Source organism: Ixodes scapularis, unplaced genomic scaffold (assembly GCF_016920785.2).
Source record: "Ixodes scapularis isolate PalLabHiFi unplaced genomic scaffold, ASM1692078v2 PGA_scaffold6__148_contigs__length_123643588, whole genome shotgun sequence".
NCBI lineage: Eukaryota > Metazoa > Arthropoda > Arachnida > Ixodida > Ixodidae > Ixodes > Ixodes scapularis.
This window is the reverse complement of record NW_024609881.1, coordinates 117,439,436-117,467,414: the sequence shown is the minus strand read 5'-3', so window position 1 is coordinate 117,467,414 and position 27,979 is coordinate 117,439,436. Positions and strand designations below refer to the sequence as shown.

General features: G+C 42.6%; 3 protein-coding genes across 3 annotated transcripts; 2 read left to right on the top strand and 1 right to left on the bottom strand.

Annotated features, from left to right (window-relative positions):
- The first annotated feature begins 152 nt into the window (after positions 1–152).
- Positions 153–16,040, top strand: LOC8033417 (AP-4 complex accessory subunit Tepsin). The gene is made up of 13 exons (XM_029969737.4): positions 153–269; positions 5,291–5,363; positions 5,707–5,801; positions 6,711–6,804; positions 8,328–8,377; positions 9,070–9,154; positions 9,463–9,546; positions 10,030–10,221; positions 10,908–11,049; positions 11,625–11,726; positions 12,402–12,480; positions 13,131–13,265; positions 15,873–16,040. The coding sequence occupies exons 1-13, from the start codon at positions 228–230 to the stop codon at positions 15,975–15,977; spliced, it is 1,278 nt and encodes a 425-aa protein (XP_029825597.3). The 5' UTR covers positions 153–227; the 3' UTR covers positions 15,978–16,040.
- On the top strand, positions 265–5,139 carry LOC8033416 (tyrosine-protein phosphatase non-receptor type 14). Its single transcript, XM_002404194.5, is given in 2 exon segments — positions 265–2,225; positions 2,227–5,139. Coding segments are annotated over 2 exon segments (3,183 nt in total). The 5' UTR covers positions 265–683; the 3' UTR covers positions 3,868–5,139.
- LOC8033418 (intraflagellar transport protein 56) lies at positions 16,018–27,906 on the bottom strand. The gene is made up of 16 exons (XM_040213510.3): positions 27,900–27,906; positions 27,511–27,782; positions 27,060–27,277; positions 26,112–26,165; positions 25,620–25,689; positions 24,998–25,099; positions 24,414–24,488; positions 23,617–23,719; positions 22,466–22,575; positions 21,920–21,983; positions 21,391–21,479; positions 19,497–19,580; positions 18,481–18,550; positions 18,015–18,121; positions 17,173–17,306; positions 16,018–16,141 (listed from the first exon to the last, which is right to left on the bottom strand). The coding sequence occupies exons 1-16, from the start codon at positions 27,904–27,906 to the stop codon at positions 16,027–16,029; spliced, it is 1,674 nt and encodes a 557-aa protein (XP_040069444.2). The 3' UTR covers positions 16,018–16,026.
- Between the last annotated feature and the right edge of the window lie 73 nt (positions 27,907–27,979).

Here is a 27,979-nt window from a genome sequence, read left to right as displayed (position 1 = left end):
TGTTTTTAGAAATTTAAATGATTGAATATTTATTGATTAACACCTTATTTTAAGGTTTTAAAACATATCGCTCTAAAAAATAAAAGAAAATATTTGCTGCTGTTTTGGCGTAGGACCGTTCGCTAGCGCCGTCTGCACGCCCATTAGAATTCGTAAACATGACAGCGGCAACAACAAGCATGTTGTCAGTTGAGTGACCGTCGCTTCGCAACAACAACAAGCAAAAAATGAAATCCGCTCTCAAAGAAGACCTGAGTTTTCTCAAAAAGGTACCACGAACCTCCTAAAACTCCCAAACTTTTCCTCGTCCCCTTCGGAAGGGGCGCCGAGCACTAGGCCTAACCGACCGATTTCCGCAAAAGAACACATCCGCATACCAGTGTGACCGCAATAAGCCATAACAAAGGGGTGATCCCGCGCCACACACCGACTCGACACCGAACTTGGGGTGGCAGTTCTGCGGCCGATCGCACGTCCTCGGGCCCCACCTACGCCCGCGACGACTGGTTTTTAGGCCTACCGCTACGTCGACTGACATATCGCGCCCGCGTCTCCGCGAAAGCGATGACTCGCTAGGCTTGGAATCTTTCCGAGTGATGCTCTAGGGTTCGCGGAAATCGAAAGATGCTTCTGGGACGGCCGCTCAGTTCGCGTGTTGTTGGCCAACCGTCAGCGGCTTCGAGATGCCGTTCCGCCTCAAACTCAAGAAGAGCAAGCACTACAGCGTGGTGTCGAAGAGCCTCTGCGTCATCGCCGTCAAACTCCTCGAAAACTCCACCGTGGAATGCATCGTGTCGTCTCGCACCGTCGGAAAGGAGTGTCTTCAGAATGTGTGTCAGCGACTGCAGATCCTCCAACCCGAATACTTCGGGCTGCGCTACCCGTCCAAAGACGGCGTCCTCCGCTGGGTGGATTTGGACCGGCCTCTCAAGAAACAACTCGACAAATACGCCCGGGAGTGTTGCCTTTACCTCGGTGTCATGTTCTACGTGTTCAACGTCGATCGGCTGCACAACGATGTGACTCGGTACTACTACTTCTCGCACCTCAAGTCGGACGTGATCGAGGGCAAGCTCGCCTGCACGCGGGATGAAGCTATTCAGCTAGCGAGCTACAGCCTCCAGGCAGAGTTTGGCGACCACAGACCGGAACATCACACCTCCGACTACCTCAAGAACTTCGTGCTCCTCCCCAAGTCTGTAGCAGGCGGAGAGGAAAACCAGGAGGCGCTGCTGGAACAGATCATCCAGGCCCACCGTAGCCTGCAAGGGATTCACCACTCCCTCGCGGAACTGTACTACATCATCGCGGTACAGGGGCTTGAAGGGTACGGTGAAGAGCTTTTTGACGTCAAGGATGCCGCGGGGAACGAGACTGTGCTGGGGGTGTCGGTGGAAGGCGTCACGGCACGGTACAATCGTGGCGGTACGGCAAATGAGACGGCTTCGTACCGCTGGAGCGAGATTGTGGACTTGATTCACCACAAGAAGAGTTTCAAGATCGAGGGGCGGGAAAATGGCCGGTCGGCCCAGTTCCAGCTGGAGGACGTTCCGACTGCAAAGTACATCTGGAAGATGTGTGTCCAGCAGCACAAGTTCTTCATGAGCATGCAGGAGACACGCGAGACTGGCGGCGGCGGAAATAACAACAGTGGCAGTGGCGGCGAGAGCTTCAAGTGGACTGCAGGGTCGGAGGTCGGAAGCAACAGTCAACTGACGGACGTCGGCGAGAGCAGGGAGTCTCTGGATGAGCTCGGAGTCTACCACACGGAGACGCAGAACAGCGTCAACTATCCGCTCCGACAGGATTCGGAAGAGCGGTCGGAGCATTTGGAGCCCGAGCAGAATGACCTAAACCGCTGTGTTTCGTCCGCGACGCATCTGGCTGCGGGCGACGCCACGGAGCAGACGACTGACGAGCGGGGCACCATTGGAGTTGATGTCGGCTTTGCTGCGACTGCCTCGACAAATTCGGACAGTCAGGCAAACAGCGTGCACCATTCATACGCAAACATACCACAGCCTTCGGACAGTATGGCGGACCTAAGGCGCGCCATGTTGCCGTCGTACCGGCAGGCGCCAGACTACGAAACTGCCGTCCTTACGAAGTATGGCGTCACCAGCTGCAGCCTCAACGACCTGTCAACGGAACAAGTCCAGGACAAGCCTGTCTTCCAGCATCCCAACGGAATGGACAATGTGTCACGGTCCTGCAACCCGCTCCTTCCCCCCCCTCTCGTACTCGCAGTACGGAAACTTTGCCGACTTGACCGAGCTCGGAGACTCAATGTCGTTCGGCGACCTCTCCAACAACAACCGGGTTGATGGGGTGGCACATGGGCGCCCGCTTCTTGCACCGCCATTGCACACATACAGCACGCCGGAGCTCACCTCCCAGGGGCTGTCTTATGAGATGAACCCCGCGCAGCTCTTTGCGAACCTCAACTACCAGCACAAACCGCCCCCGCCGTACCCCTACAGCCAGCGGCCGACAGCGAGCACGCCGGACTTGACACGAAATCACTCCCACCTCCTGCAAGTGAGCACCAGCCCTGACCTGGTTTCGCGGCGGCACCTGACACCGAATCCGACGCAGGGATCTGAGCCAAGCCTAGCCCAGTACCAGTGGGTCAACGGACGTGCGGTGGAAGATGTGAAGCCGGTCCTGCCAACGTATGTTCCTGTTGGGGAGTCGTGGAATGCGCAAGTATCCGGAGTCGTGCAGCCGCAGAGGATCCAGGTGTTTGTCAGTTCGTCTCCGGTTCCCGCCACCGAGCAGACAGCGGTGAAACCGAGCAACCCTCCGCCCCTGCCTGAGAGGCAGACGAGCGAAGAGGAGTCATCTGCAACGCGGCCGGTCGGACCAATGATGCTGGCTGCGATGAACGGTCTGACGTTGACCCTGTCCCGCCCCGACTCCCTTTCGATGCAAAGCACCGATGCGCCCGTACCGGAGTGTCCCCCGTCCCCCCGCGACCAGCGTCCCGACAGCGTCCTGGAAAGCCGGCTGGAAGATGGGCAGGTCTTCCTGGAGTTTGAGAACATTGCTAAGCGCAAACCAAATGCCGACTTCAGCACGGCCCTGCTCTTAGAAAACATACCGCGCAACCGGTTCAGCGACGTCCTCCCCTACGAAGAGAACAGGGTGCGTCTCACGCCATCCGCAGACAACCGAACAGGCTACATCAACGCCTCGCACGTCTCGGCGAGCGTGGGCGATAGCCAGCGCTTCTACATTGCGGCGCAGGGTCCCATGCAGACGACCGCCAAGAGCTTCTGGCAGATGGTCTGGGAGAACCATGTGGGCGTCGTGGTCATGCTTACTGACACCGAAGACGACCAAGGCCATGAAAAGTGCTATCAGTACTGGCCGCAGGCCAACGGCGAGGAGGCGGCCCTTTCGTTTGGAGAATACCGGGTGGTCAGAAAAAGTGCTGTGTCATCAGCTGTTGCCGTGACGACCTGTCTGGTACTGAGCAGGACGCAGGGGGTGTCTTGCACGCATCGTAATGTGTGGCATCTTCGCTACACCGACTGGCCAGACCATGGTACTCCAGGAGACGTCCAGGGGTTCCTCGGGTTCATGGAAGAAGTGGACTCTGTCCGCCGCCTGGCCCTGAACGACCAGCGGCTGAGGACGAGGAATGCTCCGACGGTCGTTCACTGCACGGCCGGCGTCGGTCGCTCGGGCGTGGTGATCCTCTGCGACATTCTGCTCTTCTGCCTCGACCACAATGTGCCTGTGGACCTGCCACGTGTGTTGACACTGGTCAGGATGCAGCGGATGCTGAGTGTGCAGACTCTGGCACAGTACAAGTTTGTGCACCAGGTGCTCATACGATACCTACGGAACTCCCGCCTCATCTAGACTGCACCTCAGTTTTACCGATCCTTGAGAGAGAATTGCATAATCTGGATGGTAACATGTGACCCGTCTGCTAGTTCCTGGTGAGCAGACGGCAATGCTAAAACTAGTTTTAGCATTTGCTAGTGTTTACAGCACATAGGGCGACGGCTGAAAACCAGATGACAATGCTTATGGTTCATCGAGGACATCTACTAGTGCCTGATAACTGGACAACAAAACAAAGTTCCTCTAGCCATCTGCTTGGACCTGCAGAAACCAAGGCTCTAATTCTGCCCAGCTACTGCTTGAAGAACAGTCAGTGAAGAAGCCGACACTTCTTCCAATCGTGTGTTAGTGCCTGGAAAAGACGACAGCGGGGCTGAGAGCTCTGGTTCCCTACTTGTGCCTGCAAACTAGATCCGGAGGTTTCACCTGGCCGTCTGCTAACGTTTGTGAAGCAGACGATAAAGCAAGATAGATGATCTGCTTTGCTGTTTTTGTTTTTTTCTGATGCCTTTTTTGGTAGATAACCACTCCAAAAATTTGTTATGCTCGTTGAAAACATGGGAGTGTTGACCTTGGGGTGCACATGCAACTTGGGGTGCACATGCAACTTGAGTTGCCTATCGAGTATACAATTGTGATTGTAGGCTAATTCAAAGAGAAATTGTCTGCTAAGTACAAAAGTGAAGACAAATGTAGGCTGCCGTCTGCTACCTCTTTCTGGTTGATATAGCGGCCTTTCTTTGGCGCCTTTACCCTGTGCTGAAGGACGGTTTAGAGTTACTAAGTGCAAGAGCTCATTCTACAGCTCATCCAACAGCTTACGGACTTTTTACCTATTTAAAATTAGCCGTGGAATGTTGGGTTTGTCAGTTGCAGCTTGAGGCAGGTATTTACGCTGTGCAACTATACATCCGTGGAGTAGGACGCACATCACTTGCAAATAACCATCACGTCTCTGAAAAGACAAGGGCTTGTTTTTGTCATTGTTTACTTGCCATATTTTCTGTGTAACTTGTGCAGCTATGCGGTTAACTTATTGTTATTCAGAACTCCGAAACAGTATTGACTGTTACCTAGAGTTGTCAGGTAATTGAGATTGGACGTGCCTTGTTCGATGCCGTCCGAAAAGCATTGTCCCTGTTGAAGGTCATTTGAAGGTCATGAACAATGCCATATAGATGTCGGCAAATGCCTAGCTATTTTTGGAACTTTTTCCAAAGAATGTTTCGTCATGGGCCCCTTATTGTTCACAGAATTTAATAAACAGTCATGACTTTTAACAAATAATTGTCTGCTGTTCTTCCTTTTGCTCATTTACTTCTCGGTGCCTCGTGTTGGACATGGCACTGACTCTTCCGGATTCTTGCCTAAATAAGAGGCACGTATTTCGGACTTCAAGAATGCTGCTTACCCGCTCTGTCTTGTCTCTTCTTGCTAGGTCCCCACATTGGCAGAAGCGACTGCCAACACAAATGCAGTCGTGCCCGGATACTTGTACAAGGAGATCAACTGTATCCTTAACTCTGCATCCGATGTAGAATCTGCCCATGCAGTATTTGCTTGACCAGATTCAAAGCAGAAAGCATCATTGTATTCCTGATCACAACGGGACAACTTTCCTCTAGAACGTTTGTGTCAAACACTAGTCATTAGAGCATTGCAAAAATTCAAGACTGCAGCAGTGAAGTATGATGCTTCATCTATAGTTTGCCGTTTTGGTGACTTCATGGAAACTTTTCTTTTGTCTGCCAAGCTTATGTTGCAGCAAAGAGATTCCAGCTTGAGTGACTTGACACTGGGTGTGAGCTAATCTTCCAATCTAGTTTCTGCTTTTGCCCTGACAATAGACAAAAGCTATGACTTTGGAAAATGAGGGACAGCATGCTGATGCCGTACTTGACTACTTGCTGAGTGAACTTCAAGATGGTACGGTCTATGTCAAGGTTAAGGTAAGTTCTTTCCTGCTGCTTTCCCACAGTTGCCAGTTCCTTGCTCGCATTTGGGGATGCGAAGCAAGGCATATTCAAAGAGCTTGCAAATCTTCAAATGGACACTGTTTTCCTTGGTGGTATTCCAAGAGATGCTGGCAAAAAAGCAAATCAATTGCAAGCATTATAAACCTTACATCTGAACTGGCTTAAAACATCTGATCCTTTTTGCGCTGTTTTTATTATCTAAAACATCTGTCAGTGCCAAGGCCATAACAGCACTTGATAAATGAAAGAAATGTAAGAAAATGTTCATTTTGGGTGGGCAGCCATCATCAGATCCAGCCCCATAGCTCCAAATTTGGATTGGCCTAAATTCGGAGCACATTATTTAATTTGAAAGAGATGCACTAATTAATGTGCTTCCCCTCGAAACTCGTTCCTTTTACGACGATTTTGAAGTCGGTTACGGTAAAAAAACACTAAAGTGAATTTTGAGATTGAACCTTTACGGTGGAAACTCGATCTGTATGCCCTAAGCGTCGCAGAAAACCGAAAAGTACAATCATGTGAAACCTTTTTTTCTCTCTTAAAAAAGCAGCCAAACATTGTGGCACCCCCCCACCTTTCCCTATTTCTGAGGTATACCTTGGGAAAGGGGAGCAATGCAATATTTGGTCATATTTTTCAGTATGAAAAGATGCAACGCATGATAATAGTTCTGGGTTCTGGGGGTGCTTAGGCGACAAAATTGAGTTTTTGCCATAAGAAATCAATTTCAAAATTCACTTCAGTGCCCCTTCAGGACAAAGTTTTTGCTTCACTATGAGCTTAGCTCACTGAATAAAGCATGCCCTAGCAAAAACGAAAGGAAGCCTCACAGCCGAATTCCCCTTGGACCCCCCCCCCCCCCCACCCCCCCACACCCAGTGCCTGAGAATCCTTCAGTACATCCTCCAGAACGGGCACTCAAGTCTGAAACGATTGCTCCAGAGGAAGGACTCAAGTATAAGGACAGCGTCAAGTGAGTTTGCACTTCCTCAACACTAACAGTTCCTCAGCACAGGTTTAGGTTTAGACGGCTGCTGCTAGTTTGGTGTGCTCTATTTTAATGCGAAAGCATTAACTCTCCCATTGAGCGAGCCGACGTCATCAGTTTGAAGCGCAAAAACGGCACCTTAAATCCTTTCGTCAAGTGAAGCCAGCTACCACGCAAAAAGCCTAGACAACGGCACTCAGTTTCCCCGGTCCCAAAGGAGCGGAGTAAAGCTGATGAATTTTCGGCTTCGGCCCCATTGGCTGGCGCGCATCGCTAATTCTTGTGAAATCCGGAACTGCAGATAGTCTGCACCACATAAATTTTCAGCTTTTTACTCTTTCCTGAGAATGGAAAATAGCCTGTTTTGTGTGGCTTTTGGTCGCATTCTTTTTCAAGCGTGGCTTTATCTAGAGCGTCCAATTATTCAGATGACTTTTCGTCTTTACAAACTGCGGCAATTAAAACTATGAACTGGTTTGAAGCTAATTTAATTAAAGTGAATGCATTCAAAATGCAATTTATGTTTCCACAACCCTTTGAAAAAAGTTTATGTGACCTCTTGTTTATGATTACATACATCTGGATGTCTATCATGTGTATGTGGGCCTATACAGCATACATCTTCTATAAAATATCTTGGCTTATTCTTTGACAGTGACCTAACCTGGAGCTTCATTTTGCTCATATGTATGAAAGAAAATTTGTGCTGTGTCTTGTTTGTTAGATATTTTATGCCACTATCCGTTCGAGAAATGGTTGCACATGCTCTAGTCTACATTGCGCTCTCCGTTGGAAATTTCTAATTAATTAGATTCTACGTTCTTTGTTAAAGGACATTTCTTACGATTTATGCATTGGGATTAGGGAAGGACGTGTACACATTTAAAACATTGCATTTGCTTGATTTCGACTCGCTATTGATGGAAACTTTTGTTCATAGGCATTTTTCGGATAGTCAATGTAAAGTTTTTTATATTTACCTCCTCGTATTCTTAGACCCAAAAAGCGTTACCGGATGCCTCGATGTTCGACAAGATTTGGAAAAAGAGCTCGTAGTTATTATGTACCAGCATTTCTGAACAAACTACCCTCTAGTATTCTTAATTTAAGAACAAAATACAAGCTCAAGAAAGCTCTGAGAAATTTTAGTTTAAAAAGTGCTCACTAGTTCTTTTTTTTTTTTCTAATTTCTTTGTGTGGATTTTATTTCACACATTTCCTTTTGCATACGGCTGGTTTCACTGATTGTAAGACGGTGCCGGTCAAGCCCAATGTGGCTACGGCAGCTCTGGCTTCACACTTGCTTTGTTCATTTGCAATAAAATTATTATTACTATTATTATTATTAAACGAGAGAAGAGATGTGTGCTCCTTTCCTGAGTGACTTGTGCAGACGACTCAGGGTCGGCGACTTAATTGCCTTTGTACACTGTGGCACCAGAAATGTTTGAAATGTTGGCAGTATTGTGACCAGTGACATTCCTGTGCTGCTTGTTCCTCGTTTGCAGACATTTCAGGCTCGCAGGCCGTCAATCAGTGGATACGCGAAATCTCGAAGGTGGGTCTCAAACCTCATATTGGAAGGGTACATCACAGACAAAGCACTTCAACCAGAATAGCAATGTTTATTTATTTATTTATTTATTTATTTATTTGTACGTACTGCTGGTCCGTGGAACCGTAGCAGGGAGGAACAAACACACACACACACAAAAATAAAGAATATGATTCATACCTCCAACAGAGCTACGAACAATAAAGTGGTTACAAGATTAAATACAAACTGCGCCGAGAGCGAAAAATAGAAAACAAGAGCACTAAATGCACGTAAAAAGTGATAATAAATTTAACAATGACAATATACTGACAAAAATTATCACCAATAACTAATAACTGAGGGCACGTGCCGTGTACAAAAACACTATATACAAAAAGAAAAAAAAAAGCAGTACAATATTTAAAGTATTACGTGATATATACATATTTAACCCCGAAAAGAAAAAAAAAAAGACAAAATAACATCCATGATATCCATGTTAATAGTTTTATTAACATGGATATCCTTCCTGTGACACAAGTTTATACTAGCACATTTACTCTGTAATTATGTCTTAGGATAAAAAGTCCCGAAGGTATTCATTTGAAAACATAACAACCCCTGCATAATTCTAAACTTTATTTCTTATCTAATGTTCTTTTCTTAGTTCTTATACTGAAATTGAGTGGAATGATTGAGCTATTCCTTTGTAGGAGTTGCTACATGCAATACATGAGGAGGGTCCGATTTCCGGACCGTCGTCAGCAGGCAGCAGTCATCAACTTGCATCAAATGAAGGTATGTCTCCAAACACCTGGTTTTGCCTTGGTTGACTACCGCAACTGGAGAAGGAGGCTCATCTAGGCTTCAGCACCTATAGATGTCAGTTATAAAAGCAACGCATACCAAAAACTTTTATGAAACAAAACCGGTGCAGATAAATGCACAGTATCATGTAGATATGAACAAACAGTATAAGTATGTTACATAGAACTACTGAAACTGCATTTTAAATTTGTTTAATAGTCGTTTCAATGGAGTGTGTCAGCAATGTGACGTCTTGCTCTTTAATGTGATGATGTGAATTTTTTTTATCCCTTTTCTAGAAAAAAAGTCTCTGAGTGGCCTTGGAGCGTCGGCCTTCACGTCAGGAAAATACGAAGGCTTCGGAAATGCGCCAGTTGCGCAAAGCAAGTATTCCTCATCATTTTCCGAACGCATTAGAAGGTCTCATACTTGGGCAAGGGTAGGTTCTCATTCTCCGACTAAAAAAAAAAAGTAAAAATAGTGTGAAAGCAAATGAGGTAATGAAATTTACTTGTATCCCCAAATTTGAAAGTTTTAAACTTCGACAAGAGTAGTAGGTCATCATTGCCCCCAAGACATTGCAGATTGAAACAGCATGAAAAGAATTGTAATAACATTGCCCCACGGCTGTGTGCCCGACTCATTTAAACCCGAGAAAGCCGATCTAATTCTTCCCAACATCGGCTTCTTTACATAGGGAACGATTTTGAAAATGTGTCAGTCGACTGGACAAGATAAATTGGTTACCGAGTGCGTTGTAAGCTTTTGCAGAGAAAATACAATATTTGCTGTAAGGTAACCATACTCTCAACTTGTACAATTACCAACCCGAAAGATTGAAACTTTGTCCGTTTCCTCCCACGAAGAAACTTTGGGCGAACAAGTCACCGAAGGGATAACGAAGGTGGTGGAGAAGCTCGCAGGGAAGCCAGGCGACGTTGCGACCGACCCCTCTCTCGCCGAAGCCCTCCCCAAGTTCCAAGCGGTTCGGGTAGAGCCGGCAAGTGTCCCGAAAGATGAAAGAAGCCAAGCCGGATCCAAGACGAAGCCGGCAAAGCGTGGGTCTCTTCCTCTACGCTTACTGCGTTGAAGTAAAGTTCTAGGGTCACCCCATACATGGGGTCAGCATGCCAGTCTGTTCTCTTGTCGTAAGAGATCGCAAAACCTCGGTCCTAAGCAACCGCAAGCGTGAACGGGTCTTTATGCTGTCGTGATTGATAAAATGATGGGTTATCGATGCATCTCTAGGGGTAACGTTATACTAGTGAGCACACGCTTTAGCATTCATGCATTTATTTAAGGGCCTACAGGCTGTCGAAGGCATAAATGGTTCTGCACGGACGCAAGTTCATGAAAGCAAGACTTACGACATAGATTTGTGTCAATCCGTTGCTGTTGCTGGTCAGAAATTCCATCTTTGAACATTATTGATGCCATATCGTCACCGAAGGCATCTATAAAAAAAAAAAAAATCTAGTATGTTTTCAAAAAGTTTGGATGCAAACTAGTAGGGGATTTAATGAGTGTGCCACAGAAATTTCGATATGACTTTAAGACCCTGGATGCAAACTCGGGAAATTAGAGATTGCATTGTGCTTGCAGCAAATAAATGTTGCTGTAAAATCACCTCTATGTTCCTGCCTCGTTTTAACTTACAAAGTAAGAAGAAATATCCTATGACTCAACTAGTGCCATGGCTCTCTGCTGTGAAGAATAAGGTACACAATACATTACTCAATTGCAGCTCGGAAGAGAGGGCGGGTCGGTGGCGGTTGGGATGACGACGATGACAGTGATGATGATGGCAGCCAGGAAGAGCTTTCTGGAGGCCTTCGCGACTCGTGCAGCTTGCACGGCAGTGATCACCCGGGCGACATCCAAGAACAGTGCGTACAATCTGGACTTTGAATTCTTCTCCCCGAGCAAAACTATGCAATCAGTAGCACATCCTATTTAGTTTTTTTTTTTTTTCGACAATACTTTTTCTGCTCTAAAGACAGCCTTTAATCTGAAAGGGCATCCCTCTTTCGGAACAAAAGCTGTTTTTCTTTTCTCTTGCTGATAAAAATCTTTCGGCAGGTCAGTTTGGCCGCAGGGCTCCTGCGTTATGTGGTGAAGGCAGCACACTGGAGCAATCACCTAGAACGCCTTTTCGCAGAGCAGATGGAGTAAAAGCTTGCTGTGCAAACTCGGAAGTATTGCGAGTTTCACCCTGACGTCTGCTGATTTTGAGCGAGTATTTTATCAGCTCCCAAACCATGACAGTCATTAAGAGCAACTTTAAGAGGCAACAGCAGCTCCTTTTATCAAATATCTCAAATTCTCCCACCATTCATGCAGCAGTTTCTGTGAACCTTTGATCTGGTAGTTCATCTTAATTAAGGAAAATGTAAAACCTGGAACATGTAACCGACTTTGGAGATAGTATGTGCTTGTTGTAACTTTGACCACCTTTGTTCAGGACCAACTTTTACGAAAAGGAAGCCCAAGCCGTAGAGTCCTTTGCAGGCCCCGAGCTCGATTTCCCACCATCACGGAAAGAGATTACGGACATCTGCGAAAGGTTGTTTCCTTCTCCTTCTTTCAGTCCAGTCTCGAGTTTCCACTAATGTAACAACACGAGATACAGCGAAACCTTCGAGACTTGCTTGTAGATTATTGTCCATTTGTAGCCCCTCTACTAGCATAAAGAACTTATTTGGTGCATCAAACAAAGTCGCATCAGATGACTGTTCCCAACCATACTAAAATAAAGTATCCGAGTCATTCGGAACAGCTCCGCTCATAAAAAAACTTAATTCTACCTCAAACCCACATTGAAAACATTCGAATTTGGCTTAATATTTGCCATCTGTACATGATTATCTACTTACCTCCTCATAATATGCAGATTTTATGTAAGAGTTTAACAATGCTTATGCAGAGTGCAAGTTTGTCTGGTTCTTGCACAGGGGTTGCGATGATGTCAGAAACCGAGCTCTTATTGATCGATTGAAAAAAATAGTGGGTAGACCTCGAGGCATCTAGCCATTGATGTCTACCCATTATCCTTTCAATCAAAGCGAATCAGGGCTCCGCGTCGTTCTGACGTCACCGTAACCCCTGCGCAAGAAGCAGACAACTTACTGTTCGTATGAGTAGGTATTGCATTAACAGGCACTTATCCAACAGATTACTAAGATCAATGCATGTCTTATCAACACATGCCCAGGCACTAAGACTAATTCTTGTGGCTCAGGTGTTCAACGCTCAACTGCGAGAAGATTGTCGAGTTGCTCTCTTCTCAGATCTTGTGTGGACAGCAAAACTCCCAAATGGTAAGCATCTTTGTCGTCTGCAGCGCTACGATCTGTGACGAGGTTTTGAAAAGCCTGGTGCTCACCGGTTTGCATCGGTTTATTTTAGCATACAGCCGTAAGCACAACAAACTAGAAAAATTGTGTCGATGTGAGGGTTGCTTTAAATCTTGTCAACACTCGTCTTACTGGTCCGCGAGGCGGTAAATGTAAAAGTATCTGTTTCTGCAAGTTTCCAACATTTGAGACTGGTCAGGTTATCCACACATTGTCCGAGTTCAAGGATTTTTGTGTAGTGTGAACCTTTGCTTGTTTGTTTTGCATGGTGTATCAATATGAAGGTGCTGTTTACTTGCACTATAAGACGTAAATTTTGGGATTTATTGACATTGTATTTGAATATGCTTTGCGGTAATATTTCACTATGGTGAAATTTTTAGACAGCAAAATGTCCGTACAGTAAAATATCCATCCGATAAATTCTCATATCGTAACAGGGTGGATATTGTAAAGCTGTGGTATGCAAAAATCAGGAGCGTCATTAGACGATTGCGACTGGTCTGGCTGATTTTATATAAAGAGTAAGAGTGAAACGCTAGATTGTTAAGTGTGTTCTTGGTTTTACATTTAATTTCTTGTCCAATGTTGTTTTTTTTTTTTTTTTTTGATAGAGGGCTATGGTGATGATAGAAGCGCTGCTGCGGAAAAACCTAATTGACCTCGAAGCTCAAGCGCATCAGCTGTTGGCTTCTCTGCAGCAACTTCAAGATGAGTCGGTCGGTCCTGTCCAAGTGAAGGCTCGGAAGGTCTGGCTAACACACTTTTTAACCTTACATTAGTTTGGTATTATGAAACAGTAGACTCTCCTTAATTAAACCTCCACGAAGCCACGAATTTTTTTTTTAATTATCAGATAATTATCTAAATATGATGCAAGATAAAATTATAATTTGTTATATGGATGGCTATATCATACGAAGCAGATACTTGATTATTTTGCTCTGCATAGGCCTACTGATCATAAGCAGGTATGCCACACCTGAAACATGGGTGAATGTTTGGAAACTTTATTCATCCCTCAAATATGTCGTCCATCGTGAACTGTTTAGAAGGCAGATGACGCCTCAAAACAAAACTAAGTTTGTTCATCCAGCAAACAAATTGTCTGTTGTGGAGCTATTAGCCCTGTTAAGTGCGCTTCCTACCGAGCACCAGCGCACTGCTGAGAAGCCAAGGAGGATAGAAGGGTAGGAGAGGGCATGACGCCAGCCGCGTAGCCTCCACAAGCCATGCTCCCTTGACGCCTTGCCTCTTTCTCATTTTCCTCCTTACTCTCCTCACTTATCAGCCCAACGTGACTAGATCACGTGACCGTAGCTAGCCTTCGTGTAGCCTTCGATCTGATAAAACCTACCGGACGGAGCGCGCGGAAGCCTGCAAGGAATCCTTCTACATTCAACCATCCATCTCACACGTGACATGTCACGCACGCCAATCGCCAAAGAGATCTGCGGTCACGTTGGTTACAACATTGTTTAAACGTTTTATGACTAGGCTTCACCAATATTGCAGCGTGCCCCCTCCTAGTACTTGTAACCTCCTTGTGAGAAGTGCACTGAACGGGGTTGCGAGAACAAAAAGAATGAATTAAGACCTGCACAAACACTTATGTTTGATTACGACGGAGACAAGACCATAGTCAAATGCAAGTGTGTGAACAAGCCTTTACGCAAAAACACTGATTGAATTAAGTAACTTATAAATGCATTGAAAACAGGGGAAAACTAAAATTATGAAATTTGTTTGAATTAGCCAAAAATATGAAATATCCAAGTTGGAATTATCGAAAGCCTCCCATAGTTTTATGCATACCTAAGCTTGGGTACCTAAACAGATATGCTACAGTGATCACAGGAGGTCTCAGTTTTATACGTTACTTGAACTGACATTTATTTATAGTAAGACTGTGTACACATACACATGCGCACACATAATTTGTGCAAGAAAACAATAGGTAACTAATCTTTTACCTAAGAGAAATTTTGGCAATTTTGAGAAGGTAGCACTTAAAGGGCAACTCCGATCAGTATTTTTTAATTTGGGATTAGGACTGTTTTCAGCTAAAGCAGTGTCCCTGAATTGCAAGGTATAATATTTTTTTTTTCGATATTGTGTATAGTTTTAAAAATATCACGGCTCAAAGTTTGGTTTTGGGCATCTACGGCAAAACCGGAACTGTCTGCTAGAGGGATGGCAACACTGATCATCAGCCATACGGCCGCGACGTGACGTCATAAGGGTGCTGCAATACGCGGTACAACCAATCAACTGCAGTTACACCGCGACGTGGCGTCACAAGTGTGCTGCGCCAAGGACTAAAAGCTATCCCGCTTGCCGCCTGCTAAAGAGCAGCTAGTCGCATCTTGAAAATCGGTTTTAGTGGAGTATGCGGCTTCATGCAATGTTTCGGCTGTGATCATAATTCGTGCCACTAAAGCGATACCAGTAATTTATTTTGGTTTCGTTTTCGACTGGAGTTGCCCTTTAATCGCTGCAAAAATCTCTGAAGAGACAAAATGTGCCCTAGGTAAGAGGTCTCTATAGTATGAAACATTCACTCGATAAAGATTCACAGCTTTGAGACCTCAAAGACAACCATTCCAGAAATAATGCCCGGTTTTATTGGCAATATTTTATTTCTGACAGTTTCAGCCAAATAAATGTATTGTGCACGTCTAAATGCTCAAAAGCATTGTTCACCCGAAAAGTGTGCTTCTCAACAGCGCTCTTCTGCGTTGCAAGGAAGTGTCTGCCTTAAAAAAAACTTCAGGCAAAAGTCGAAAACATTGCTCCAGTTTCTTTTAGGGCAGAATGCTACACATAATGCTTAGTCACAGAACCAGTTTCGTTCATAACAGTATTCTCTGTTACGCTTAATTTGTTAGGTCTAGTACCGGTTTCTTTTAAATTTACTGCAACGTTCGTGCAATTTTGTTTTAGAGCAGCCATGCTGTAAAGGCCCATTGACACACTTGCATTTGCTTAGTATCGAGTTCTTGCGATCTCTTACGACGAAAGAATACGCTGGCGCCATCTATAAGGTGACCTCGGAACTGTGTCTTGCTAGAGTAAAGGTTTTTCGGCATTTGCGGGATTAAATGTATATACTACTATTTGAGAAATGGTCGTCCAAAACATTGTCAAAAGATTTTCAAGCCGAAATAGAAAGAATGATGCGCACAGGAAATAGGAAACATTTGGAAACTGTAAGTTTTCCACGGCTCCCCAGCAGATGGCACCAGCCTTTAAGGAGCTCATCATGTATTACCAGCCAGATGACCTAGCTGACCTAGCTCAGAAAATGTTGAAATTTCGTACCACAATACATTAATATACAATTTGTCTCTTTGTAGATCATTTTGATCATACAGAAGCTATCAGAAGCGAACAAAGAGCCAAAGGAGCAAGCGACACCTGAAACGGAATGCAGTACAAATGCCGTTGCCAGCACGGCTTAGACGTCTGGTGCCGGAAAGAACAATCTCTAATAAAATTCGGCAAGGGCAGTTAGGATGTCCCGATTCTGTTTTCCCTGCACCAGTTCCGGATGACTTTGCCGACAGACTCAGCCTGTGGGTTGCTGGCAGTCTTCAGCATCTGAAGCACTTCGTGCAGTGACTCCCTGCAAAGTGATTGCGAAGAAACCGCTGACGATTGGGTCCCATATGCCGATTGCGGGAAATGATTTCCTATAATCGGCGTACTGCACTTGAGAAAAGGTTAAAAAGCATCTCGTCGGAAAAATAGGATGCTGTGCTCAATCCCCACCCGTGCCCGTTTCGATCTGGATGAGCATTGTACCGGTGGTCATGTATCACTACTGCGTGGTGCACGTTAAAGACCCCAGGCTAGCACTGGCTGAATTGCTCATCTACAGCTGAAACATCAGACGCCCATTGCAGCTGACTAACTTACGGCTGCGTAAACGTACAACGCAAATTTCATAAAAATTAAATGAAAGCCATGTTTACTCACTTATGAATTCATTCAGCAGCAGCATGAGCAGTTTCCTTGCTTAAGTCTAAATACGGTGCGACAGTAGCTCGGGCTCATATTGATAGTTCATAAAGTCAATTTCTTTTTCTGCATTGCACGAAAACAAACTACCTTCCATGCAATCAGTGAGGCATATCTCCACTAAGGGCGGGTTCACACGTAGATCACAGCCCTAAACCAACACAAGGAACAGCGCTGACGTGGCGCATGCTCGCTTGAACGTAACTTAACACTGATGCTACACTGTACCACTAATATAATGCAAAGTGGACACTGCGTCAGCAAACTCAGCACTATTTCCAGCACCGATTAGTTGCGCTGAGGTGTATGTGTGAACCGGCCATAAATCTGCTAGAAAATAAAACTACCTAAAAAAACTACATCCAACTATTATATTTATCTAGCAGCTCAAACATCAACTAGTGCAAGGTGTTGCAAATGTCAAAATCTCAATATTCTCGTTGAAGACGGCGTTAGCAAAGCTGATTTTCGCCTCTTGGCTAACTCTTCGTTGGGGGCAGCGTTGCAACTCCAAAATTTCGGAGTCCAGTCTTTTTGGTTTTTTTCCTCGTGGCATTTCTCTAGCAATCGCGTGATCCGATTCCGTGACATGGGGAGGCGGATAAAGAGCTAAGGAAAACAGCAAGCAACACTCACGTGGATTCTTTGTTGGCCACAACTCTCTGAAAGGTTCCAACGCAGGCACCCCGCTTTCCCTCCCAGTATTCGGGATTTGCATCCATCTTTTCGAGGAGGTCAAACGCTTTGGCTGCATACAGGAAATGGCCCATCTGCAACACGCATGAGCAAATAATAATAATAATAGTATCATTATTTTCTGTATTTTCGATACCAATGATCGAGCCTGTCAAAGCCTGCCTGTGACGTGTAAATGTACTAGCATTCTGGGAAGCGGAACTTCCATGCGAATCTGGTAAGAGATGATGCTTCAAGTGCCACAGATATATATAAAGAAGACACGTGCTAAAATTACGATTTCAAAGAATATATTAAATGTGTAACGGTTCACCCATGTGCAAAACACCACTATATGTGTTTTGCGGCGGCAAGTAATATTAAATGAATGGTTCGGACACATCATGAAATTGTTACTTAATGTTGTTTTTAACATGTGCATTGCAGGTTACAGAACATGGTAAAAAAACAGTTTGCATGCTTGTTCTAAATTATTGTATGTTAACATTCATGCAGATGTTTCTGCTATCTCTTTTCAATATCGCGTTTCGTGACAGTTCATACTTTCTGATGCAATCCTACCATCATCACTGGGTTACATTCATAATGTTGTAAAACTAATGGATGAATGGATGGAATAAACATTTGCTGGTTTCCCTTTGGCTTTGTAAAATAAAATAAGATAAATAAATGCTGAGCACTTCCGCAGAAATGCCAGCTTTCACGCGAGGCAGCCACACATCGCGGCAGAGCAAACTGTACAGGGCAACCGGTCTATTGATTGAAATGGTGTCCATAGCCACCTTGTAGCAATCATTTGCCAGCAACTGAAGCAAGCTGAAAGATTCGCTGGAGGCATCCATTTCTTGGTAGAGGTCCCATGCTTGCTTTGGCTTTCCATTCATAATGTCTGGACAGACAGAGAATAGGACACACAAGAATAAGTGGCATGAACTGTGGATGCACACTCCAAGGCAAGCCATGTCTTCATGTTGTTCTATGCATGTTCACAGATGCTCTTAGTCAAATTAGTTGTGGAATTTTATACAATTAGAAATTGATTTACTTTAAAATGAACTGACTCTAGTCTCTACCATAAATTGATTTGACCATTATTCAAGGAGAAGCATTGTAAAATATGCAGAATGGGAAACTCTTAAAAGGTTGGCCAAAGTATTACATCTTCTATATCTATCTATCTTGTAATTATATAATTTTCTAGCCGATGCTTGAGCATCTACTTGCAACCATTCTTAAGTAGAAACTTACAGCATCGTGTGAGCCAGCTTTGGTAGATGTAACTTGACTTGATTTTCTCATTTTGGATCATGAGGAACGTCTGGAAATGCAATAGCTAGTTACTATAGGTAGCATTTTATCGTAAGAGTAAATCCAGCGAAGGACTGCATTGTAAAGGCATTACCCTTCATGTGAAGCCAACCTTAAATACTTTCTACATGCTACGAGATTGTACTATGCATCATTTGAAGATGTTAGAAACTGTCACAACTTGAATGATAAAGCATATATTCTGGGGGAACACTGGTTTTGGAGCTTTTTTTCTCATGTTATGACCACACCCAATGAAACTGAACAAGCTTATTCAGCTTTTTGTGCTGATTTCAAATATATGGTCGTTTTCTCAGTCAGTAGAATTCTCTTCAAGGTAATTAAAACTTCCCTGCCTTTTTTTGGAGCAACAATAAAGAAAACACTAACCAACAAAATATCCCTTTTAACACATGGCTAGATACTATGAAGTGTAGAGAATACAATGTTGGAAGCACTTTTAAGATTAGTCCATTATTAGTGATTTTATCGCACATTAAAGTTCAGTGCTCAATGTGTGGCTAACAAGTAATAAAACAAAAGATCAATTAAAAATTTCTTAAACCTATATTAAGAAATCTGCTCTCAACATTGTATGCTTCGCGCATTTAGCTGCATGTTTGAGGAAGAGTTATATTTCTTTCTGCCCTAGGTGCTCAGATATCCCTCCTGCAGATTTTCAACATAGACATTACAAATTGCATAGACATTATAAATTGATTTATAGCTCAAATATTCATCCAGAAAATTAGAAACCTAGTAGATTAAAAAAAGCAACAGCCGTAAGGTCAATATTGCCGTTTCCAAAAGAATGAAGCTTTAGGAACTTTTTGCTTCCAAAGACCCATGTCAAAGCTATTTAAATAGCTATGAGTTTTTTTTTTATATAGCATTTTTTTTTACAGTTGGTTCAAAATATAATTGGTGTGATGAAAGAGTACTTGAGAACACCTTACTTCTTCAGCCTCCTTGAAATTCTTAGTAGCTGCTTTAGCCTGGGCGTAATTAAAATTGAAGGTGTCGTCACTGTAAAAGTAGCTCTGAAAAGAATAAACGCAACATTCTCCAAACAGCGAACTCATGATATGCCATTTGTGCATACTATATTTTATGTTTCTAGAGTACAAATGGTGGTTTCTCAGAGTTTGTTTACGCTATGAAATATCATGAGTGAACCTATAGCTACGCATTCGAAATAGGTGATAGCATATGGCAGAAACTCTTTGGGATCTTACGGTGCTTTACAGTAATCTTTAGGAGTAAAGTTCAGCTGTGTCACTGTGCTCATTTTAATGTTAACATTGGTATAATGTTATTACTTTGTAATCGCTCTCCTAAGATAACATACTCTCCTGCCAATGCTATGGATACTGAACTGATAAAAGTAAGGATGATAGATGTTGCACATTTAATTACTTTTGAAACATTATATCAAGCCTTCTATAATGCTTTTCAGCCCATAGGTTTCCTTCAACTTGTAAATGAAATTGGTCAATGCGTGAAATTCGGTGAGACCCAAATTTTCTTTAACAAGATTATTCCTGTTAGAGGTCTTATTGCCTCTCTTAAAAAAACCCTGAAATGAAAAAAAAAAAAAATTGAAAACCATTTAATTGGGACAGCATGTCAAAACATAAATTTTATGTGAAAAAAAAATTTTTTCAAAGCAATAGTGACGGCGAGAGATTTATTTCAAATTTTGTGCGCAAAGTCCATGACGTCACGAAATGGTCATTTGCTCTTTTGACCTCAATAGATGGTCTTTCGCTCTTTCCACCTCAACGTGAAGGCGAAGCCTATCCTCCACGTGCCCAAAATGCTGAGAGAAAAAACAAGTGGAAAGGAGGTGACTACTGACTAAATCGCGTCTTACGCCGTCAATATTGCTAAAAAAAAGATTTTTTTTTCATGTAAAATTAATTTTTTGACACGTGTGTCCCAACCAGACTGTTTAAAATAACATTTTTATTTCTTTTCAGGGGTCCTTTAAAATGTTCTCATGATTACAACACTTTGACGCTGAGAACTGAATACTGTAAACGGCTTAATTTTCGCGGGCTCACATTTTTGCGAATCGGGCCAAAGCTGAAAATTTGAAATTATTTGCGGGTTTTAATTTTCGCAAATCGAGTGTAGCTTTCACATATTGCCCGAATTGTTCGCGGGACGTATGTTTCGCGAATTGTAGGCGATTCGCGAAACTCGCAAAAATTAGGTCCCCGCAAAAATTTAGTTGTTTACTGTATATATTTTTTAAAGGACCAAAGCTAATGATTTTGCATCTCTTTGGAAAAAGAAAGTTCAACATCAACTACAGGGTGTTTCCGAGCGCTCTTTGGTCGTAAAGATATTTGTATAAATAAACCAGTAAATCGGGTGCATTGAAACTTTTCACAAAGGTGTATTTAGGTGGCACATTTATTATGGTCAAGTAATAAGAGCGTAGGTTTCCGGAAAAAAAATGTGAGCCTAAAAAATCTGTTTTTTCCTATGTACATGGAGAAAAATGACAAAAACCGTTTGCTGGTTCGCGCTGATACTCACAGACGTCACAACATTAAGGCAAAAACGTTCAAACTGCCGTCTTTTTTAGGCTCAATTTTTTTTTATAAAACTTACACTTATAAAATTTCAGTGTGACAAATGCATGACCTAAAGAAACCCTTGTGAAAATTTTAAATGCACTCCATTGATTGGTTTATGAAAAACGAATGATTTTACGCCAAAATCGCACTAAGGAACACCCTGTATATATTTATTGCACATATGTCTTTTTTTTATAAAGAAATTGAAGCCTTTTGCATAGGCAATTGTGCACATGAGACAGCACAGAACGGACAGAAAGGCTACCTTGATGGAATTGAGGTAGAGTAGAACATCGTCAAACTGCTTCAGAAGGAAAAAGCAGGACGCCATGCACTGTCTTCCAGGAATCGTGTCTGCATAAAAGTAAAAGGGGTAGCCACAATGCAAACAGTCTTTGAATTCTCATTTATGAACATGTGCTTTTAAATGTCAAACTGACAGCAATTAAAGCATTGCTTATAAAAGAGGCGGTGCAAGAAGTATATTTCGAGCTTAGTATGAATTGCTGTCGGCTTGAAAATTCATTGTTTGAAGAAAAGAGAATTCATTAGAGCGTTGTTTTTTTGGGGTTTTTTTCGTGTCAGTGGAAGGAAGCGTTGTGGAATACATATGTGGTGGCAAATCTAAAGTATGATCCCAATTTATTTTTAAAAACTGCTAATTTACTGAATTAATTTCATTGATATTTATTGGCCTGTCAACAGATTGGTAGAAGCTTTCGGTCCGTTTTGAATTTATGTTGCAGCAAGTCGCGTAGCAGCCCTCAATGAAAGCAGAAATCGTGTCAACTCACCACACTCGCTAGCCGACCCTCCCACAAGTTGGAAGAATTGCTGCGCTATCTTGAGGTGCTCCCTCTGATGAAAATAATACAGAAAGCAGCACAGTAAAGCTGTCGGGCAATAACGCAGTTAAGCTATTGCCATATTTCCAGTCCCGTATTTCTAAACTCTGTTTTATGATGGAAGTAAGGTGTGTGATACCAAGAAGTGCACCTGAAAATGTCTCGAAGTAACAACACAATCACAAAGCGTGTATATTAAAACAAACATAATATATAAATAGAGCCATATGACATTGTATGGAAATAAAATCGCACAGAAGCATCAAAGCCTTCATTCTATTGTGAAGTTTGCTGTACTTGTTAGATTTAGAAGTACTATACTACCATTCGAGTTCTCAAAGTCTTCCTCTTGTCTCACATACTGTTATTGAGTTCATAGTGAAGCCCATAAAAAAGCATGTTTTCCACCAGCCAATATGCAGCTTACTATAGTTGGTCAAGAAGCTGCAAATCAGAGAGCGTTATTGAATTTATTTATTTTATTTGTGCGCATACCGATCCCTGAGCCTGTCCAATGGCAGCATTGACGACACCCTTGAGAATGTATTCATGGGGCACAGTAGGCTCCAGATCCTTGATCAGGTTGTGGGCTTCTTGAATGTTTTCTGGCAGGTCGGGGTAGGGTTAAAAAATGTCGGGCTCGGTTACCATACAATACGTAACTTAAGTTCACTTGAGGTTTTGTAGAAACATTTTGAAAATTTATATTGTTCGAAAAACATTTATTTTACTCACTGTGGATGACATTTATGCAAGTTATTGGTTTTAAGCCACTTTGTAGGTGTGGGAATAGTGGATTTAGAGTTTGAAGTAAATTTGCAGCAAATAGTGGTTTTGGCCGGATATTTTCGAATTGAATATTGAATAGTTTCTCCAAGCTTTTCACTACTGCACCATGCTTAAACAAAAACCCAGCTGAACTTGTGAAAGTTGTGCCTGAGCTTCCACTTGTCCATTTCTAGGAAAATTTTAATCTAACTATATTTATGAAGTGTTGCCTCAGAAATACCGATGCCTACATAAGGATGGCAAGTAAATGACACATTTGATATAACCTTAAAGCTATAGAGATGCCAAACTATACATAATCGAGGGTATTTATAAATCTTGCTATGTGCAAATGTCCTTCCTTAAATATCGAATTTAAGAGAAGGAAAAAAGATAATCATGAATGATTAACGCTGGTCGTCAGGACATCTCTGCCTAACATATACTCTTGCATGATAGCCACATCGTTTGGAAAATTTTACTCTAGCGTACATACCAACATTCACAAAGTTTCTATTTCTTTTTAAAATACATTAGGCATATGTCTGTACAGCTTGAGAATTGTGATTACACATTAAAAGCATTTCATACATATAGTACCTTCAGGATGTTCTGAACAACCTTCACGTGGCTATATTTAAACAAAATAGTTGGATAGCTTTTATTTTTTAATCTGATCATGACTTTACATCAAAACGGCAAAGAAGTAAACACAGGGCAGCCTTCTTGTTTTTGTGCAGGTGTGTCATACACTGAGCTTGTAAACTAAACTTGTGAGTATGTTGCATTTCTAGTGTAACATATGTCGATTGACGTCGGAGAAAGATGCCTCAAATTATCAGACACAATAATGGAAGAGGGGTAAAGAGAGATACTACCTTGTTTGAGGTAATAGATGACCAAGTTCAGTCGTGCCTCTGGGATGACTCCAACTAAGGGGGGCAGAACCTGCAATGCCCCTTCACCACCCCGGAACACTACCTACAGAAAAAGATGTTAGCTCAATAATCAACTATAGTTAACCAATAGGGGATCAGCCAGTTATACATCCATACATTTACATAGCTTGTCATTTAGATACTTTTTGACCTTTTGTAAAGACTGACTGCTGCAAGTTCTGTGACCATCAATTTATTACATTCATGATACCTTTTTAACTGGGCTATAATCTGAACAATCTACAAGGGGAAATTTCGACTGAAAACATAGGTTTTCCTTAGACAGTCCAGACCTGCTGCCTAGTTCATGCATAAAACATTCTCATACACAGCACTTCTTGACGAATGTCTGATTTATTATGTCATAAAGGAGCTTGTATCATACATGTATAAATCATTATTCATCCTCAAAATCTGACATGTCTCAGCATAATGTACAATCTTGGAAAACAGATCCCTGTGTACTCTGCACCTAGTTTGCATCGTGTAAAAAATAATCTGCATGACTATATAGTCCAGGAACATGGCATTAGAAGAAACATTCAGCGTTCTACAAGAACCTAAAGCCACATAACGTGACCGCAACCACATTTTGACTATTTCCAGGTTTTTTTTGGGTTTTTTTTTGCACCAGTGAAGTCAAGTTTGGTGACTGAAAAGAAGTGGCACTACAATGGAGTACAATCATGACCGACCCCACTATAAGTGCCTTTTTCTGTATTAACGTGCGAGCTCACCAAATTGTGTTTAATGAGATCTTGCGCATATGTGAAGCTTGGGGATGCCTTTTCACGTAGACTCTTCAGCTCAGTCTGAAACAAAATTAACTGCTTACTCATGGTCAAAAGGCATTTGATTAGATTACTCAATTCAGAAGTAATGAAATTATTACAATTACTTTAAGGTTAACCATCATTTTCATATGTTACTTTACAGGGTCACATTACTATGACTCATTATATATTACATGCATACATATATTTAGCGTCACCAGTTATGCAAGATCTTGTTACATTGTTTTTGTTGCTTATGTGTGACTATTTTTTTCTGTAACTCCTCATAGAGCATACACTTTTTAAATCCTTGTCTAGCCTAAAAAGGCAATCTAAAGGCTTTGCAATTTGCATTACCTCACAAACTAAATTTATTTGTTTATATGGCATACCCTATGACATTAACTAGTAGTAAACTTATTACAAAATTCTCACAAGTATGCTTGAAGATCACAGTTGACTTCTTAAAGCACTTTAATTCTTATAGTACTGAGTATGCCCATGTTTGAACTTAGACTCTTAAGCGAAATTAAGATATGCTAGCTTACTTCTGCTGCCTTGCCGTTGTAAAGCCGGAAGTGGTTACAGGCTTTGAGGTTTATGGCAGTTGCACTGTCTGGAAAATTTTGAAGGTACACTGCCAACACTTCCTGAAAATAAAACATGGATATATGGAAGGACTTCAGTGAACCCAGACTTTGGATCAGCTGCAGTATTGACATTTGATATGTGCTATATGTTTATGCATGGTTTCATGAATTGCTTCACATCTTTGGAATAACTGAACAATGAATAATGAACCTCTATTTAACATGAATTGCAATTTGACATTTTTCTAGTTGGATTTTGTTCTTACATTTATTGAAGATCATGCATAGTACTTGTTTCTCGATTTAGCGAGGTGGCCACTGCGACAAAGAACAAAAAGGGCAACAAACTCTCCTGGACAGGTTTAAATGCTTGTTTGCCTACAATTAATGCCCATGAATTCAAGTAATTAATTCAAGTTTGAGGACCCCACCTCCCCATCTTCGTCCATGCGACATAAAGCAAAGGCCACAAGAAGCTCTGAGGCATTGAGAATAAGTTTCTAATTGAATCTGGTTTGTTTAAATTAAATTTCGCTGCAAAAGTTTTTAAGGTTTATCATGGAGGGCGGAGAGATCTAACCTGCGAGACATCGTAGTAATCCAGTTTGTAATAGCAGAGTGCCACATACACGTTCAGGGCAAGGAAGTCCCTGCAAGCAAAAAAGGTTATTTTTGTGGTGAGGTCTGGGATTCAGCTCAAAGATATAAATTCAGACTAACTATATATCAGACAAAATTCGGAGTAGGAATATGACACGAAAAGTTTCTTTATTTGCCCTCCTATTTGTGTAAGAAGAATAAAGAGCACACACCATTACGGCCGTTTATGTGCTATAATTTTGTCTCCAGCAGTAAATAATAATTCATCAGTACTACTGGAGAACATCAAAGTTGAATTTCTAGACCTGCATCATGTAAATCTTTTTGCATGTTTAACTAGTGTTTTTGCAAGTTAAGTTTACTAGGGCTCAAATTGAAGAAGCGCATATATCAGCCGGGTAATTAAATCTTGCTGAAACTGAAACACACTGAATGAAGTGCTAAAGTGCTGGCATATATCTTGCATCGTTACCTGTTTTCGAGGAGAATGCGCTTGTAAATGTCGATGGCCTCTTGGTAGTGGGCCCTGAAACAGGAAACATGCATTGGGCTCCTGAAACTCTTTTCGCCTACTCTACAGCTGCAAATATTGGTATGATGCTGCTTTCATGTTGGAACCAAGACATTAGCTAGGATAACTTAGCACCTTAACAACACATCACATGATCATATATTCTTTCTAAAAAATGTATGAGAATTAGGCTTGATGCCGAGATAAATCAAATAATGAAATTTCGGCTGCAATTCAACTCCCCAAAAAATTCATTTTCAAGGTTAGCCCAGCAGCGTTTGCAACTTTCAAGCTTCATTGAAACTGAATCATCAACTTGAACGAACGTTCATCCACTCTACCCAAGGAAATTATTGCATATAGTATTGCAATAAGTTTCAGCTGCTTTTTAGTTTTCAGAGTTGTCGTACGTTATCTCAGTGTAGTATCTGTGCCAAACTAATGGCAGCCTTCTTGAGGCTGATGATCAGTTGAAGGTACTACCAAGTGAAGGATATATGACGATTGCAAGCGTCAATACATCACAATGCACAAATTAGATACACCAGCTGCGTAAGCATTTATTTCAGAGTCTGGTTCAATAAAGTTTGGCTCTAAAGCCTTTTGATGGCAGAAATTTAATCAAGGGGCTTATGGGATTGCCACTTTGTACTGGTAAGATTTTATGTTCACACCATCAAAGCTGAAACAAACCAAGGAAGAATTATGAGGTGATCGAAGAATGAATTCTTCCATTTACGTGTGGAAGTGACGGTGCTCAATGAAATACAGTTTCATGACCATCATTAGTTTGCCAAAAGTGAGACTGCTTTTTGGAACATCAGATGGCACTGAATTTGGAAAAATGTTTATTATACGAGTAGTCTACTTTTCAGTGTACTCTGATGTACCAGAAACATTGTGCAGTACCTGAGGTAGTGTATGGAGGCGAGGGACAGCTGGTCCTGGAGGATGTCTTGAAGCAGCTGGTGAAGCGCCATGAGCTTCTTCTCGTCGCCCGACTTGTGTGCCAGGTGGAAGAGCAGCCGGTTCTGGAGCTGCGACTTGGGTCCGTTAAGCACCGAAGACTCAGACTCCCGGTACAGGCCCAGGTGGAACTGGCAGCTCGCCAGGTATGTCCACACCTCCTGCAAGGGATCATAGTAAAGCGCCAGTAAAAAAGAATTAAATTGGTTTTGTCGTACTTATGAACCTTTGATGGTGCAGGAAAGCTGAGAAGTTGTGAGGAGTCATTAAACAAAGCACCATCATATCTACAAGGAATATTTTCTAGACGTCTAGAAGACATCACTGTTTTCCCTCACGAGTAGACGGGACAGATGACGTTGATACAGCCCAGCCCGGTGGAAAGCATCCCTACCTGGGGTGCTTTCTTGTCCTTGAGTATGGCTTCATACTCTTCCATGGCACGCTTGTAGTTGCCCAGATGGAAGGCGCAGTACGCGATCCACATGTCCGTCTCCAGCTTTGGCTTGCCGCTGTTGCGTGTGAACTCGAGAAGTGACATGGCGCCCGTGAAGTCCCTCTTCTTCAGGAACTCTTCCAGCGAGGGCACCATGGAACCCTGCTGGAGTCCCTTGGGAGCCACGCTGGAATTCGTCGCTGGTTTCGTCCTGGAAAGCAACTGTTTCGCTAGCGTGTTTGTGTATGAAAGCGAAATGATTAAATCAATGCGAAAAAAGAATTATGATTTACTGCGCAAGTGAACAAATCACACTGAAACACTTGCACACAAGTAAAAAAAGGAACCACTCATTCAGGTTTACTGGTGTGCGTGTTTCAGTTTCAATTGTTCTTGTGCGCAATAAATTAAAAGTATGAATAGTCAA

What these genes read in the sequence shown, in the direction of transcription:
- LOC8033417 (XM_029969737.4), top strand. Translation starts at nt 228, where the DNA reads ATGAAATCCGCTCTCAAAGAAGACCTGAGTTTTCTCAAAAAG. An exon ending in AAGTATAAGGACAGCGTCAA is followed by an intron (nt 6,805 to 8,327) that starts GTGAGTTTGCAC and finishes CCTCGTTTGCAG; the next exon opens with ACATTTCAGGCTCGCAGGCC. An exon ending in AAATGCGCCAGTTGCGCAAA is followed by an intron (nt 9,547 to 10,029) that starts GCAAGTATTCCT and finishes CCTCCCACGAAG; the next exon opens with AAACTTTGGGCGAACAAGTC.
- LOC8033418 (XM_040213510.3), bottom strand. An exon ending in CGCATTCTCCTCGAAAACAG is followed by an intron (nt 25,690 to 26,111) that starts GTAACGATGCAA and finishes TTTTGCTTGCAG; the next exon opens with GGACTTCCTTGCCCTGAACG. An exon ending in ATTTCAAGGAGGCTGAAGAA is followed by an intron (nt 18,551 to 19,496) that starts GTAAGGTGTTCT and finishes TTGCATTTCCAG; the next exon opens with ACGTTCCTCATGATCCAAAA.